The following is a 13290-nucleotide window of genomic DNA, read 5'->3' as shown; positions in this document are numbered from 1 at the left end:
ACTGGTAGATTTCCCTGCTAACGCATCTGCTTTCTGATTCCCCAGAATCCCTGTGAGAGCTGATGCCACATGAACACGATTTTTATCCACTGACTTTTATCCACCAATTAACTGTGAACTGACTGACAACATGGCATAAACTAAAAACCAGCTGTCCCCAAAAGATACCAAAGCTTGCCTGCCATCATTTCCTCTTCCTAATCTAGCTAGCAAAATTGTACATTGCCTAAAATCATGTACACTGAGAAGATTTTTTTATGTATACCAACCGGATTCCTGGGAATAGCCTCAGTGACTCCTGTCAAATGACTCCTGTTGTGGCTCATCTGAAAAATTTGCACATATTCTTTATATATGAGGTCCCCAAGAGTGAAATCTTTTTTTCTTTAGCATGTGCATTTTGAGACCTCCATACTGGAATTGCAAGACAAATCACAAAAGTCAGGTTTTTAGACTTTTATGTCATCAAAAATGTTTTTTTTTCTTTTAAGCTAATCCAGTATTTTGCAGCATGCTGCCTTATTTGAATCCAAAGTGGAGTCATCCATCAACAACCTTTACACCATCACTATCACAAGAAGGTGGTCAGAGCTGATCCCTGATTTGATCCCATCCTCACATTCAAACCTATCTGTCACTCCTATCACACACATCACTACTATCTCAGTGTCCTCAAACATGTCATGAACAAGCTGTGACACGGATTGCCAGCGCCGGCAAAAAAAAAAAAAAAAAAAAAAAAGCTGCCCGTACTCATGTTGCCCCGACATCACCCATTTTGGGGATGGAATAAGCACCGGGCGGGGCGGCGGGGGACTCTCTGGCTGGCTGGAGCAGCATCTAATAACAACACGTTCTCATTTCCAAAGCGTAACATTTTACGACAAATCGTCAACATGTTGAGAACGGGCTCGTTGTGGTGATCCAAAAGTCCAAAATTAAAACCAATGCAAGATGGACAAAAAAAGTTCAGGTGCTCAGTGTAGAAAAAAAGGGAAAAGAAGAGGAGGAGAAACGAGCAAAAGATACAGGTAAGCAGATGTGTCATTGGATAATGGCAGATCATGTATCCTGAAACTATCAGAATCATAATCAGAATACTTTATTAATCACTAAGGAAATTATGTGCGTTACAGTTGGTCCAAGAAGAAATTGTAGAAGGAGTGTTCGCCCAGGGGTTTCTGTTAAAGAATCAAGCAATTAAAAAAATCATTTTAACTTATAACAAACATCTGTGTAATTAAACCTGATCGATTCTCTTGCTCTTCAAACCAAAAATAATATTATAATAAAAAAAAGCTGAAGCATCAGTTTAAAAAAAATGAGAAAGAAGGGAGCAGAATTTCATTTCCCAGTCCTGTAAAATAACAGTTTCACTCATTATTTCTCTTGTGCTTTGCCCTTTTTCCACACTTTTGCTTACTTCATTTAAACAGTTTATTTGTTAATGTTTCCTTCATTATTTTCAAATCATCTCTCAATACTGCATTTAAAATAGTATTACTTCAAAAGTTTAGGCCACCTGATTGGCTGAGGAAGTAATGCGCCCACACCTCAGATCAATTTGAAATAATTAAAAAAATTAATTAGATTTAAAATTGTGGAATTTATTTTAAATATAAAACACACACACAAGAAAGAGGTCGTCTGTCCAACAGGTATGCAACAGGGCAATGATCACAGCATGCAAGCAAATCCTGACATTTAATTCGCTTGTTTTTGATGTTCATCCTTAGTTGTTGCATGTTTGTCTTCTCCGTCGCTAATCTCAACCTGTCTATTAGATTATCACAGCTGCATCTCTGTCACTAACTTCACTCCTGAATTTTCATGATGCCGGACAATTTCTTTGTGTCCATTTTCCCCCCAAGTGTCCTGAAAAACCTTCATTTACTGGGTAATCTCATTAACAGCAGAGTTCAGATCCAACACTAATTATCACTGTAATTATACATGTCCATCATTTTTGTGTGTATTATCACTCTGCAGTGTGATAACTGACTTTGCTTTGTCATAAGCGTCTTCTCACTGGTCATATTTGTCACTGATTGCAGGTGGAAAACCTGCCTGTTTTAACTATCTACAGCACGAATAATAAAATACATAATAAAATAAAATAAAAAAATATAAAGAAACATATGCCTATGGTAACAATTATGACTCTTGCTTTTTGCCTTTCTGTAAAATAAAAGATATGCACTCTGGGATCTAGAAGAAGAAATAGAAAAAAAGACAAAACACAACTTAAAAAAAACCTTAAAACAATTTTGAAAAATACAATCTGCACTTGTGATTAGAGTTTGGTGTAACATACTCCATACGTACAGTCATCTATATCATATTTGTGTTTAAATAAACTTTAAATATTGATATATTTGCAAATTAATCTATAGCAAGGACAAGAAGAAAGACAAAAACCTACTTCTCCTGGAATGGTTGGTAATCAAGCTATGAAGGAAAAAAAACAAATATAACATGATGAATTTTTCTTTTATGTTTATACATAAACATACAATACAGTAATTTCTGAATGTGGTTCAATTACACTGAAGAAAACGTGATCAGCCTTACCGGTGTGACCTGGGTATCATCAAACTTATACCATCTGTCTTCATCCTGGGTTTTGATTGTTGCGCTGTAATGGCCACCTCTCAGACCACCAAAATGATCCACAACTGCATACAGTTCGTACACCTCATTCTGATCACAGAGGACAAAAAATAACAAAGTGAGAAAGAAAAATGAAGATGATTTTGATCAAATATTAAAGTACACTTTGTAAATACCTCTGGTATTTGCAGGCTGTAGGGAACCTCCACAAAACAGCTGGTTTTGAAGTAGGACATGTAACTGTAGTTGAACTCAAACCTCTTCAGCAGCAGAATCAAAACATCTGGGTGATGTTTTATCACATCTGTCTGAGTGAAAAATATGGGTTATTAATGTGTGTCATTTTGTTATAATTTTATTAAATCAATATCAATGTTCAGAAATCACAAAAAATGTTCTTATTTACAATAGTAGCATCAACTTTGTGACCGCAGCGGTCACAGTACATCTGGTGTTCTCCATTTAGACATGTAGGTCTGAAAAACTCCTCGATGCCGTCTACCTGAAAAATGAAAACTAATTCAGAAGCAGCTTTGATATAGATGTGCCAAAGAGCTCAGTGTTCACAAAGATTTTCTCAAGAAGGGCATGTTAACATTAATAATTCATGACCTCTTTAAAAGACATAATATTGTCTTTTGAAGAGAGATATAAACAGTAAAAACAAACCAAAATTTCCAACATTCATGAACACATATCAGTGAACTCAGGACTTGGACTGTAGAGTTGATTAGATGTGTCAGAAAAAGAAAAAAAGGCATTGGACAGATCTGAAGACAGACTGAAAGAACTACAATTTCATTGGCAGTTTACCTCAGTGTGATTTAGATCCAGTATGTAAAATTTCACCTAATCTTGGTTAAGCTTCAACATTTTTTTGTAGTATTCAGACATGAACTCTCTAAGACCTCAGTAACACAGGCTCACATACTTGATAAGTGTTGGAAAGTGTGTATTCCCAGTTAGCGAGTGATTGCTGGCAGTCACTGGGTGAAACTGGTCACAAAGAAGCTGAACCAAAAAACTCCTTGCAATTCCTTTGGTTGCTAGTATTTTGCCATTGTCATCAAGTTTGGATGATAGCCATTAAAACCTTCAGCCACCACTCGCTAACGCATTTTCCACAAAACAAACAAAAATCACATCAAAAACTCAATTTTGTTTTTCTACAAAACATTGGATTAGGTTTACCTTTTCTTATCATTTCGCACTAAAAGATACATTTGTTGCATTTTCTGACTTAGGATATTTACATGACTCATGAGACTGTAAGTCAACTGTGTTATGTTTGTTTTGTAATGCATTGAAAGTAATGAAAAATATATTTTTAAAAAAGAAACATTTTCAGAAATAATATTAATTAATATGTTTTGACACAAGCAGGATCTAAGGCATCATCTGATTTTTATGTGTCCTCAAAGTAGATACATAGTTCCCAATCAAACAAAAGTATTTATTAAGGAAAATGATAGAATAACACAGATATGTTACTGGCAATATTATGTGAACTTGTTGCAGCTGTGAGTCCTGAAAACAGAAACATGCTGAGAAGTTTATGTACTTACTACACTGTAGTCTTGATTGTAAAAATCCACCAATGACAGAGGAAGATGCCAAAATGGTGCATCCCTGTCAGTCTCTTTATGACCTTTAGAGCAGGTGATTTGGTTTGCTAACAGACCGTGGAAGATCTGAAAACATAAATGAACAAAAACATATTATTAAGTATTATTTTCAAACCAAACGATTCCATTTGATATTGACAAAGACCTTACCTGTGATGCCTCAGGACTGGTCATGGTTAAAATCTTCTCGATGCATTCAGCAGCATCTCGCTGTTCATACACTGGATGGAGAAATATATGTGCATGTCTTTAACAAACATATTCATTAATTAAAAAAAATATATAACCCCATAATTATTCACTACAATCAAAAATGCCAATCATAAACCCTCAAAATGTTGTGTAAAGTGACAAAGTTTCTCAAAAACATGAAACATCAAAAACATTATTCAAAGGTTTTGTTGTCTGTGTGTTATCATACTGTACCTCTGTTGATGCCCAGCTGGGTTATTATTTTGTGTGTGTTTGCTGTATGTTTCTGTAAATTATCAAACAAGTCTGTAAGGGCACCAAGAAGCCCAATGCCAACATTTTGTTTGGAGGACCTAAACACAGACAAAGTCCCCATAAGTAATAAAAATGAACCATAGACCCCATTAAATGCACATATGTGACAATAAACCTTTTCACAGCTTCTCTGAAGTCTTCGGTCATAAACAGCACCTGCAGCACACTGTTCAGGTAACACGTCGCACCTTGGTTTACCAGCCCATGGTATTTAATATTAGCTTCTGTAAATTGCAGAATAAGAACATGAGTGTGCATCATAAACTGCCAGCACAGACAGAAGGTCGTCAGAAAATAGCTCGTTCCCTTTTGCGTCTTTTCTATAATCCATTGAAGCCAATGATTTGATCTACATTTGCTAACATATAATACCAAGAATAATTTAAAAAAAATAGAATTAATTAAATCTTGAAACTCATTTTTTAACCCTGGCTTTTCATTCGAGTTCCGCTTAAGTACCATCAGATTTTTTTAAATGTTGTTTATGTTGTCACTACATAATGTATTTGCGTCTTCTCACTTTTCGTTTTACTGTATTTAGTTTCTATTGTTCATTAATGAACTTGTAATGCATTTTGGTTAACTTTGCTGTTGCTTGTAAATGTGCTATAGAAAACACTGACATTTACAAATTGACATTGACATTCCTTGTCAGGTACCTAGCAGGTTAAGAAAGGCACGTCCTTACAAATGGCGCAAGGTGTATAAATTCTCATCATATGTCAGTAAACTCTTAATAATAAAGCAGCTCAATTGAAGACGCTCTGAGTAAAGGACAGTTCCTCTTTCAACAGCGTTTCCAGGCTGAATTTAAAGACGTCTGAAGAGCGTAGGAAAAACTTTATATAGAGAACACACAGAAGAACAATTAACCAAAAATAAATAAATAAATTTCGGGACTTCGAAATTCACTACAAATCTTACCCACAGAGGTAGAGATGTTCTTGAAACCATGTCGACCAAATAAACGCATTTTCTGCCCCTGTGACGATCTACAAAGAAATTGTTGTTGGAGGCAGAAACAAACGCGATTATTTTGAAAAGAAATCAAAGTAAGCCAAAGATGCAGGCCTGCCTTCAACACAGTTTTAAGACATTTCTTCAGATATTTGTTAATAAAACAGTTCATTCGCTATAGGAGCATTAGGCTATCTCAATCTCCCGTGCAGTTAAAAACACTCCGACTATCGCTTTCTCTTTCACTTCTGCCGGATCAGTGATGGGTTCAAGGCGTGTCGGAAATGTTAATTGTTAAAAATGTTGCGCATTTCTGTCAGTTTCCTATTCTACAGGTGCAAACTCAGCAGCTTTCTTTCTCTTCCCAAACTGTTCTGTTCTCAGTATTTCTGTTCCCAACAATAGCTGGCATCAGCTGTTGCACTAACCTGGAGGTTCCTGACTACAGCAGGCTACACATCACCAACCTTTAAAAAAATATTTATTGCACATCTTATATCTTAATATTTATTCAGATTCAGTTCAACCCAGTTTTATTTATATAGCGCCAAATCACAACAACTGTCTTCAAGAAGCTTTATATTGCAAGGTAAAGACCGTATAATAACACCAAAAAACAGACATTACCCCAACAATCTTAAGACAACCATAAGAACCATAAGACACAGACATTTAGTATAATAGATTTATTTTATGCAATGTCAGAAACTGTATGTTTCAAATGTGAACATTACAAAGGATAACTGTAGAAGTGCACTTTAGATGTTTTTATGCCAAAGAATCTGAGGCTGCCAGTGGTGAGATTTACAGGATTTGTATAGTAATGAGATTCCATTTCCTGTGGACACCGTAAACACCTTAAAGCAAAAGAAGTATCAGATATCATGAGGCATCAGAAGAAGCAGCAGTGACAATCACATGTTGAGATGGTGTCTGTCAGACTCTTGGTCTTACAGCAACTTTAATCACCATGAAAATGTCAGATATCTGCAGACCCCACAGTATCAAGAAAATCCATCTTTTGTCTCAGTTAAAGAAAGGTTACCAAAAATATTGATGGTTAAAAACTGTATTCAAAGACAAGTTGACCTCTAGAACTTTCTTTTTTAAGCAAGCTCATCCAAAGCTAGCCCAGTAGAGCCCAATAATGAAAAAGGAAGACAGAGAAACCAAAAGACGAAAGAACCCGAGTTACACATACACTTCATTCTTGTTTTCATGTTTTCCTCCACACAGGGATGGAGGTCTGCCTTGGCGCGACCCCACTGGGGCAGATTTCATATGGTGAACTGGAACATTCACGCTTTAGTTTCAGGCAGACAAAACAGAACTCCATTTTGCAGCGAGGACATTTGATATTTTTGCAGTGTTTTCTGTTATGCTCCACCCTCAGGCCACATGTAGGACAGAGTCTGATGGCGGGGCAGCTGGTGACGCCCTTTACGTCAGGCAGATCAATGGTTTTACATGTCTGCAGAAGTTGCAGGTCCTTGTTCTCACAGCCGTCGTTGTCGCAGCGGTCAGATCGAGGGCCTGAACCCTTCCATGGTTTCAGACACTGCCAGCAGAAGTAGAATTTCTTCTTTTGAACAGCTGTGCATACGACACACTTTACACACAGGTTAGACAGATCCATCCTCTCCACACTTGTTTTGCACTGTGGACACTGATGTGAAAATAAATGAAGGGACATTTTTAAGAGAAACCCAACCACAATATTAAAAAAATATTGAGTCCACTGGATTTCACTGAAATCAAGAAGCTGTAAACATTAAAAAGGAAAAACAAATTAAAACATAAATAACTGGCACACTTACTTCCTGAACCTCACAGTGGTCTGCAAGAGCCAGACGGGCCATGTTCTCTTCAAAGTGCTGCATTTCCTCCACAGTCAGATCAGCCAGTCTGCGCACCTCCTGGTACGACCACTCTTTATTACACTGCTTGGTTCCCTCCACTAAAGCCGGACATCTGAATTTGTAATTGCCCTTTTAAAAAATTACAATTTAAAAAAAAAAAAGTTAATTTAATTAATTTGAGCGCCTCCTGGGTGAGGTGTTCTGGGCATGTCCGGGGCCCGGGACAGACCCAGGACACGCTGGAGAGATTATATCTCTCGGCTAGCTTGGGAACGCCTTGGTGTTCTCCCGGATAAGCTAGAGGAGGTGGCTGGGGAGAGGGAGGTCTGGGCTTCTCTGCTTAGGCTGCTGCCCCCGCGACCCTTCCCCCGGATAAAGTGTAAGAAGATGGATGGATGGATAATTAATTAGAATTTGTTGTTTTTAAAACTTCTACTTTTATTTTTAATGCATCTTTATACCTTCGTTCTTTTACGTTTTTATATAGTTGTTAAATCCGCAACATGTTTAGCTACAAATATAAACAGTAAACCAAAACATTTCTGCAGATTACCTATTGGCACCCAATCATGTGATAACTTAAACAAAATCAGTGTATTTTATAAGTTCAATAATTTTACCTCTTTTTGCTACAAACACAAAGCTGTTAAAATCAATCTGAAATGATTTTACCAAAAACTCCAAAAACTAAATTTTAGATGGAATTATATAATAACTATAATAACAGACCGGTATTTGTATCTGTATTTGTATTTGAGTAAAATTCAAATAGGTGTAAAAATCCAGTTTTTTGCATTACACTTCTAATTAATGTTAGAGTGTAATTATTCTTTAATTATATCCATTATAATAATTATGGATGTGCAATATTAGTTGATGGTTTTCCATAAATCCAGCAATGAACATGTAACAAGGAACCTCATTGAAAAGAAAATAACATCCATTGCCTCATTCATGGTTAAAACCAACAACTAGTAAAATACCACTGTGAACATCATGAACCCCCACCACCTTGGACGGGTGGTGGTGAACAGACAGTGAAACTGACTTGCAGGGACAGAACATGGCTGTGATGATGAATTGGTGCTTGTGTGGGGATTGGCAGACAGTACCAGGAATAAGATGCTTTAAGTGCATGTGATTATGCATAGCAGATGTTGACAGATGTTTGATATCTCTGCCTCTGCTGATTTGATTTTTGCACACATTACATATCACTTTGGTTTCATCTGCAGCACTGAATGTAAAATGCTTCCACACAGAACTGGAACAAGTTTTTTGGCTGGTGGAGGACCAAGAGATGGCTCAGCAGCAGCCACACTCTTTTCTATTTAGTTGACCAAATCCATGTGGGGAGTTTCAGCTACGTTAATAAGGACAACGGGAAGCTCTGCTAAGGTTAACTGGCCTATAGCCTACATCTTTCTGTCTGCCAAAGACGAGTAACTTAAATGTACCAACTCCCACAAGTGCATACAATTCAACACAACTACACAAGCATTGTTTTAACCTTTCAAACCGAACTTTAACGTTACTCTGTCAACAGCCGAGGGTACAAAAATTCTATTCAACAAAAATAGTGATGCAGTTCAGTCTTTTATCGCTCAGCTGAGTCTTCTCTGTTGCTGTGTGGAGCAGCCTGTGTCAGTCACCTTTCACACGTCACTCACTCATCCGGTCATGCACTGCAGTCTCATAAGGAAACTCAGCTTTTTAATATAAAGTTTTTCTTGTTCCCGAATACAAATATTTTTTAAAGTATTTGTTCGAAATAAGTATTCATAAAAAACACGATATTTGTTCCTTTCCGAATACGTATTCCGGTTCGGCTCCACCCCATCACATACACTATCTGCTACAAAGACATGACACACCTGATCCAGCAGGGTACGACACCATCGTGTTAGAGATTCAGGAGTGACAGCGTGGCCACAGGACATCTCTGCTCTGAGAGAGTCATCACCTGAGGAAGAAGTGGACAATAACAGATGTATCAGTTACACTACATATACTGGATTGCACCAAAATATAATAAACTCCATGGCTCATGAAAAATTTTAAAAAGGAATAGGAGAAATTTTATAATGTGTGGTAATGACTGTCAGAAAAAAATGTTTGTAGCAGTTTTTGTGGGGCAACATGGTGGTGAAAAAGAAAAAAAAATCTTACACAGTGGATTCAGATCATCTGGCCTGTTGACGAACTTTAGGGTAGAATCTAGTGGATCGTATCGCTTCTCCACCTGCTCCGGTCCTGGAGCGCTCATTTGGGTTCTACGGAAAGAAAATCTGACACTACGAATACTGTCTGGTTTAGTCTTATGTTTAGTTTAGTTAGTTTAGTTTAGTCTAGTATATGGATTTCAAATCGCATCTGCCATTATCACCTGTCACAAGAACCATGTCTTTTCCAGACTCGATACAATAAAAACGTTAAAAGGTATTAAAGATGTATTTAAAGTACTTATGAGCCATTACATTTCTTTCTCACAATCGCTCTTCTAGTTCATGTTAAAGCTGTACGATGGGGCTGAGTTTAAGGCCACACCAAACTCATTCGGCCACGCCTTTATGGAGCTTGCATTCTGCACTGGAATGTGCATGTACGAACATGTATTCATTTATGATCGCGGGCTGAATAATGTTGACTCATGTTAGAAAATGTCAGTTTTCATTGTTACACAAAGCTGCTACAAAATGTGTAAAAGGACGAAGGGGTCTGAAGCGACTGCATGCTCACAGTGTTGTGTGAGCTATGATGAGCCGTTTAAACAACATCCAGGGAATTTCCAGTTGGATGAAACTGAAAGCACTAAGGGCTTTCAGTTTTGATTGCCTATTATTTTTAAATTAAAAACACTTTTAAGAACAGTGATCACTCTATTAAAAATGACATACATAACCATATTAGGACTACCTTATGTCACAGATTCTATAAGATGACACAGATTTAATTAGCAAAGGAGCAAAGACTGCAAATATCAAGAGTAGGTTTAAAAAGTGAAAGTAACATCTTACCCTGTTGGCACAGCTTGTGTCGTTTTAGTTTCTGGTACTTTCCTTCTTCTTTTACTTCCCGACCGGTATGGGAACAGCAACCTAACAGTAAAAAGGATGAACTTAGTAAGTTATTGTTTAAACCTGTGGACAAAATGTGAACCATCACAGAAAATCTAACTAAGCTTCCTAAACGCACAGAAATATATAGAAACGCATATAGTGACAACTTATTGTCATCACATAGACACAATTTATTTTTATTTTATTTTATTCTACCTCAGGGAAACCTATCATCAGTGGCCATTATATATTATATATGTGTCTGTACCGAAGGAGTTACGAATTAAAAAATAAAATATACACCACTTAAAAACAAAGAGTGAGCTCACGTACCCGTTGAAATAAAGCTTCAATAAAGCTTCACACATGACTGCGACTGTATTTGGAGACCTAAAGGATGAAGAAGAACAGCAGACAGCATGCATGCAGTTTAATTTTAGCATGTACTCGACAGAAACAGTTTACACTAAAAACAACAACAAAAAAAACTATAACACAAGTCTTATGAGTGTATAAAGCAAGATTTGAATACCTAACTGGTGTGCAAACAGGGACACTAACGCGTACTCACCGCTCCTCAGCAGGACCGCTAAGCGACGACTGTACTAACCTTGAGGAAGTGACATGACAGGAAGTCAGTCATCGCGCAGAGGAAATTTTTTTCTTTCTTTTCTTTTTCTTTTTTTTTTTTAATCACGCAGAGAAAATAAAAGCTCAGAATTATAGAAATTAAATGCACACACACACACACACAGCGAGACAGAGAGAATAAGAGATACTTTTTCTGCGTTAACAATTCAATTCACTGATATAAATAATTTAATAAATCTATAGCAAACATCCGCTTAAATGCTGCTTATAGATAAATGAATCAACAAGTACAACAGCATAATGCATAATGTAGTTCACTCTTCTATGGATGCTCCGTCAATGCTTACTTTTAATTCATTATTATACTCTTCTGCGAGCAAGAAATCTTAGTCTTCATCCTCTACAGCAGTGGTTCCCAAACTTTAGTAAACAATTAAGCAAATACAAGTAATCTGCAATAAATTACAGGTAGTAAGAAAATAAACTACTACTAACTCTTTTACTCTACGTCCACACCTACACGGGTATTTTTGAAAACGCAGCTGTTTCATCCACAGGTAAGCGGCGTTTTGAATCACCGAAAACTGAGATTTTTTAAAAACTCCTTTTTTGCGTTTATGTGTGGATGAGGAATGCAGAGTTGGTCAGGAAATGTCAAAGGTATGTGCCTTTTTCACGCCACGCTGTGCACACGTTATTGTTTACATGAGATGAATTCCAGAAATGCAGATATACTGTTAATCTGACTGTCTGCAGTTTTACACGCTTACATATACACACGCATTTAATGTGTCACGGTGTGATTATTTTACATGTAGTTGTTTTTTCCTGTGTAATATTATTCAACATTGCTATCAATACATTTTTCAAAAAATGCCTCTCTGTGCAAAATAGGTTTAAAAACATAAACAACTGTGGGATACTGTTTGTCCGTGAGGGGAGACCTACCTTGGCACTTGTGCAGGTGAAACCAAAGGGAAGATCTGCTTCACCATATTTTCTAGTCTTTGGCTTAGAATGAAGTTGGTTTGGAAACATATTCAGCTATGCTTCATCTCCTGCTTTGCGTTGGGCGCCCCGTGCTAGCAGTGTCCAAGCTTTTTGTTTCTTTTCCCTCCTAGGGGGCGGGCCCCACACTTTGGAAAGGTCTGCTCTACAACAAATTACAAGTACCCGGCTGGGATAATAAGCTGGCCAAAGGAGGAGATAGAAGCCACTAGCGTCAAGACAAGAAAGCTATATATACAGGGAGTGCAGAATTATTAGGCAAGTTGTATTTCTGAGGAATAATTTTATTATTGAACAACAACCATGTTCTCAATGAACCCAAAAAACTCATTAATATCAAAGCTGAATGTTTTTGGAAGTAGTTTTTAGTTTGTTTTTAGTTTTAGCTATTTTAGGGGGATATCTGTGTGTGCAGGTGACTATTACTGTGCATAATCATTAGGCAACTTAACAAAAAACAAATATATACCCATTTCAATTATTTATTTTTACCAGTGAAACCAATATAACATCTCCACATTCACAAATATACATTTCTGACATTCAAAAACAAAACAAAAACAAATCAGCGACCAATATAGCCACCTTTCTTTGCAAGGACACTCAAAAGCCTGCCATCCATGGATTCTGTCAGTGTTTTGATCTGTTCACCATCAACATTGCGTGCAGCAGCAACCACAGCCTCCCAGACACTGTTCAGAGAGGTGTACTGTTTTCCCTCCTTGTAAATCTCACATTTGATGATGGACCACAGGTTCTCAATGGGGTTCAGATCAGGTGAACAAGGAGGCCATGTCATTAGTTTTGCTTCTTTTATACCCTTTCTTGCCAGCCACGCTGTGGAGTACTTGGACGCGTGTGATGGAGCATTGTCCTGCATGGAAATCATGTTTTTCTTGAAGGATGCAGACTTCTTCCTGTACCACTGCTTGAAGAAGGTATCTTCCAGAAACTGGCAGTAGGACTGGGAGTTGAGCTTGACTCCATCCTCAACCCGAAAAGGCCCCACAAGCTCATCTTTGATGATACCAGCCCAAACCAGTACTCCACCTCCACCTTGCTGGCGTCTGAGTC

General features: G+C 37.4%; 2 protein-coding genes across 3 annotated transcripts; both read right to left on the bottom strand.

Moving 5' to 3' along the window:
* Nucleotides 1-1653: 1653 nt before the first annotated feature.
* LOC146674934 (uncharacterized) lies at nt 1654-6054 on the bottom strand. The gene is made up of 10 exons (XM_085399046.1): nt 5667-6054; nt 4858-4966; nt 4662-4780; nt 4386-4456; nt 4172-4301; nt 3017-3108; nt 2787-2918; nt 2572-2700; nt 2423-2448; nt 1654-2208 (listed from the first exon to the last, which is right to left on the bottom strand). The coding sequence occupies exons 1-10, from the start codon at nt 5869-5871 to the stop codon at nt 2073-2075; spliced, it is 1149 nt and encodes a 382-aa protein (XP_085255172.1). The 5' UTR covers nt 5872-6054; the 3' UTR covers nt 1654-2072.
* Nucleotides 6055-6278: 224 nt separating this feature from the next.
* LOC146674933 (E3 ubiquitin-protein ligase RNF19B-like) lies at nt 6279-12236 on the bottom strand. Of its 2 annotated transcripts, XM_085399058.1 has the most exons (8): nt 12157-12236; nt 11189-11227; nt 10951-11007; nt 10576-10656; nt 9728-9831; nt 9433-9521; nt 7517-7687; nt 6284-7365 (listed from the first exon to the last, which is right to left on the bottom strand). In XM_085399058.1, the coding sequence occupies exons 1-8, from the start codon at nt 12201-12203 to the stop codon at nt 6916-6918; spliced, it is 1038 nt and encodes a 345-aa protein (XP_085255184.1). In that variant the 5' UTR covers nt 12204-12236; the 3' UTR covers nt 6284-6915. The 2 variants fall into 2 exon arrangements, with proteins under 2 accessions (XP_085255191.1, XP_085255184.1); XM_085399065.1 differs by lacking the exon at nt 12157-12236 and having other exon boundaries at nt 6279-7365; nt 11150-11218.
* Between the last annotated feature and the right edge of the window lie 1054 nt (nt 12237-13290).

This window comes from Rhamphochromis longiceps, linkage group LG3 (genome assembly GCF_057381845.1).
Source record: "Rhamphochromis longiceps isolate RC_006_pf linkage group LG3, R_longiceps_female_GT1.1, whole genome shotgun sequence".
Classification (NCBI taxonomy): domain Eukaryota; kingdom Metazoa; phylum Chordata; class Actinopteri; order Cichliformes; family Cichlidae; genus Rhamphochromis; species Rhamphochromis longiceps.
Note: the sequence above shows the minus strand (reverse complement) of the source record. Positions and strands in the feature narration are given on the sequence as shown.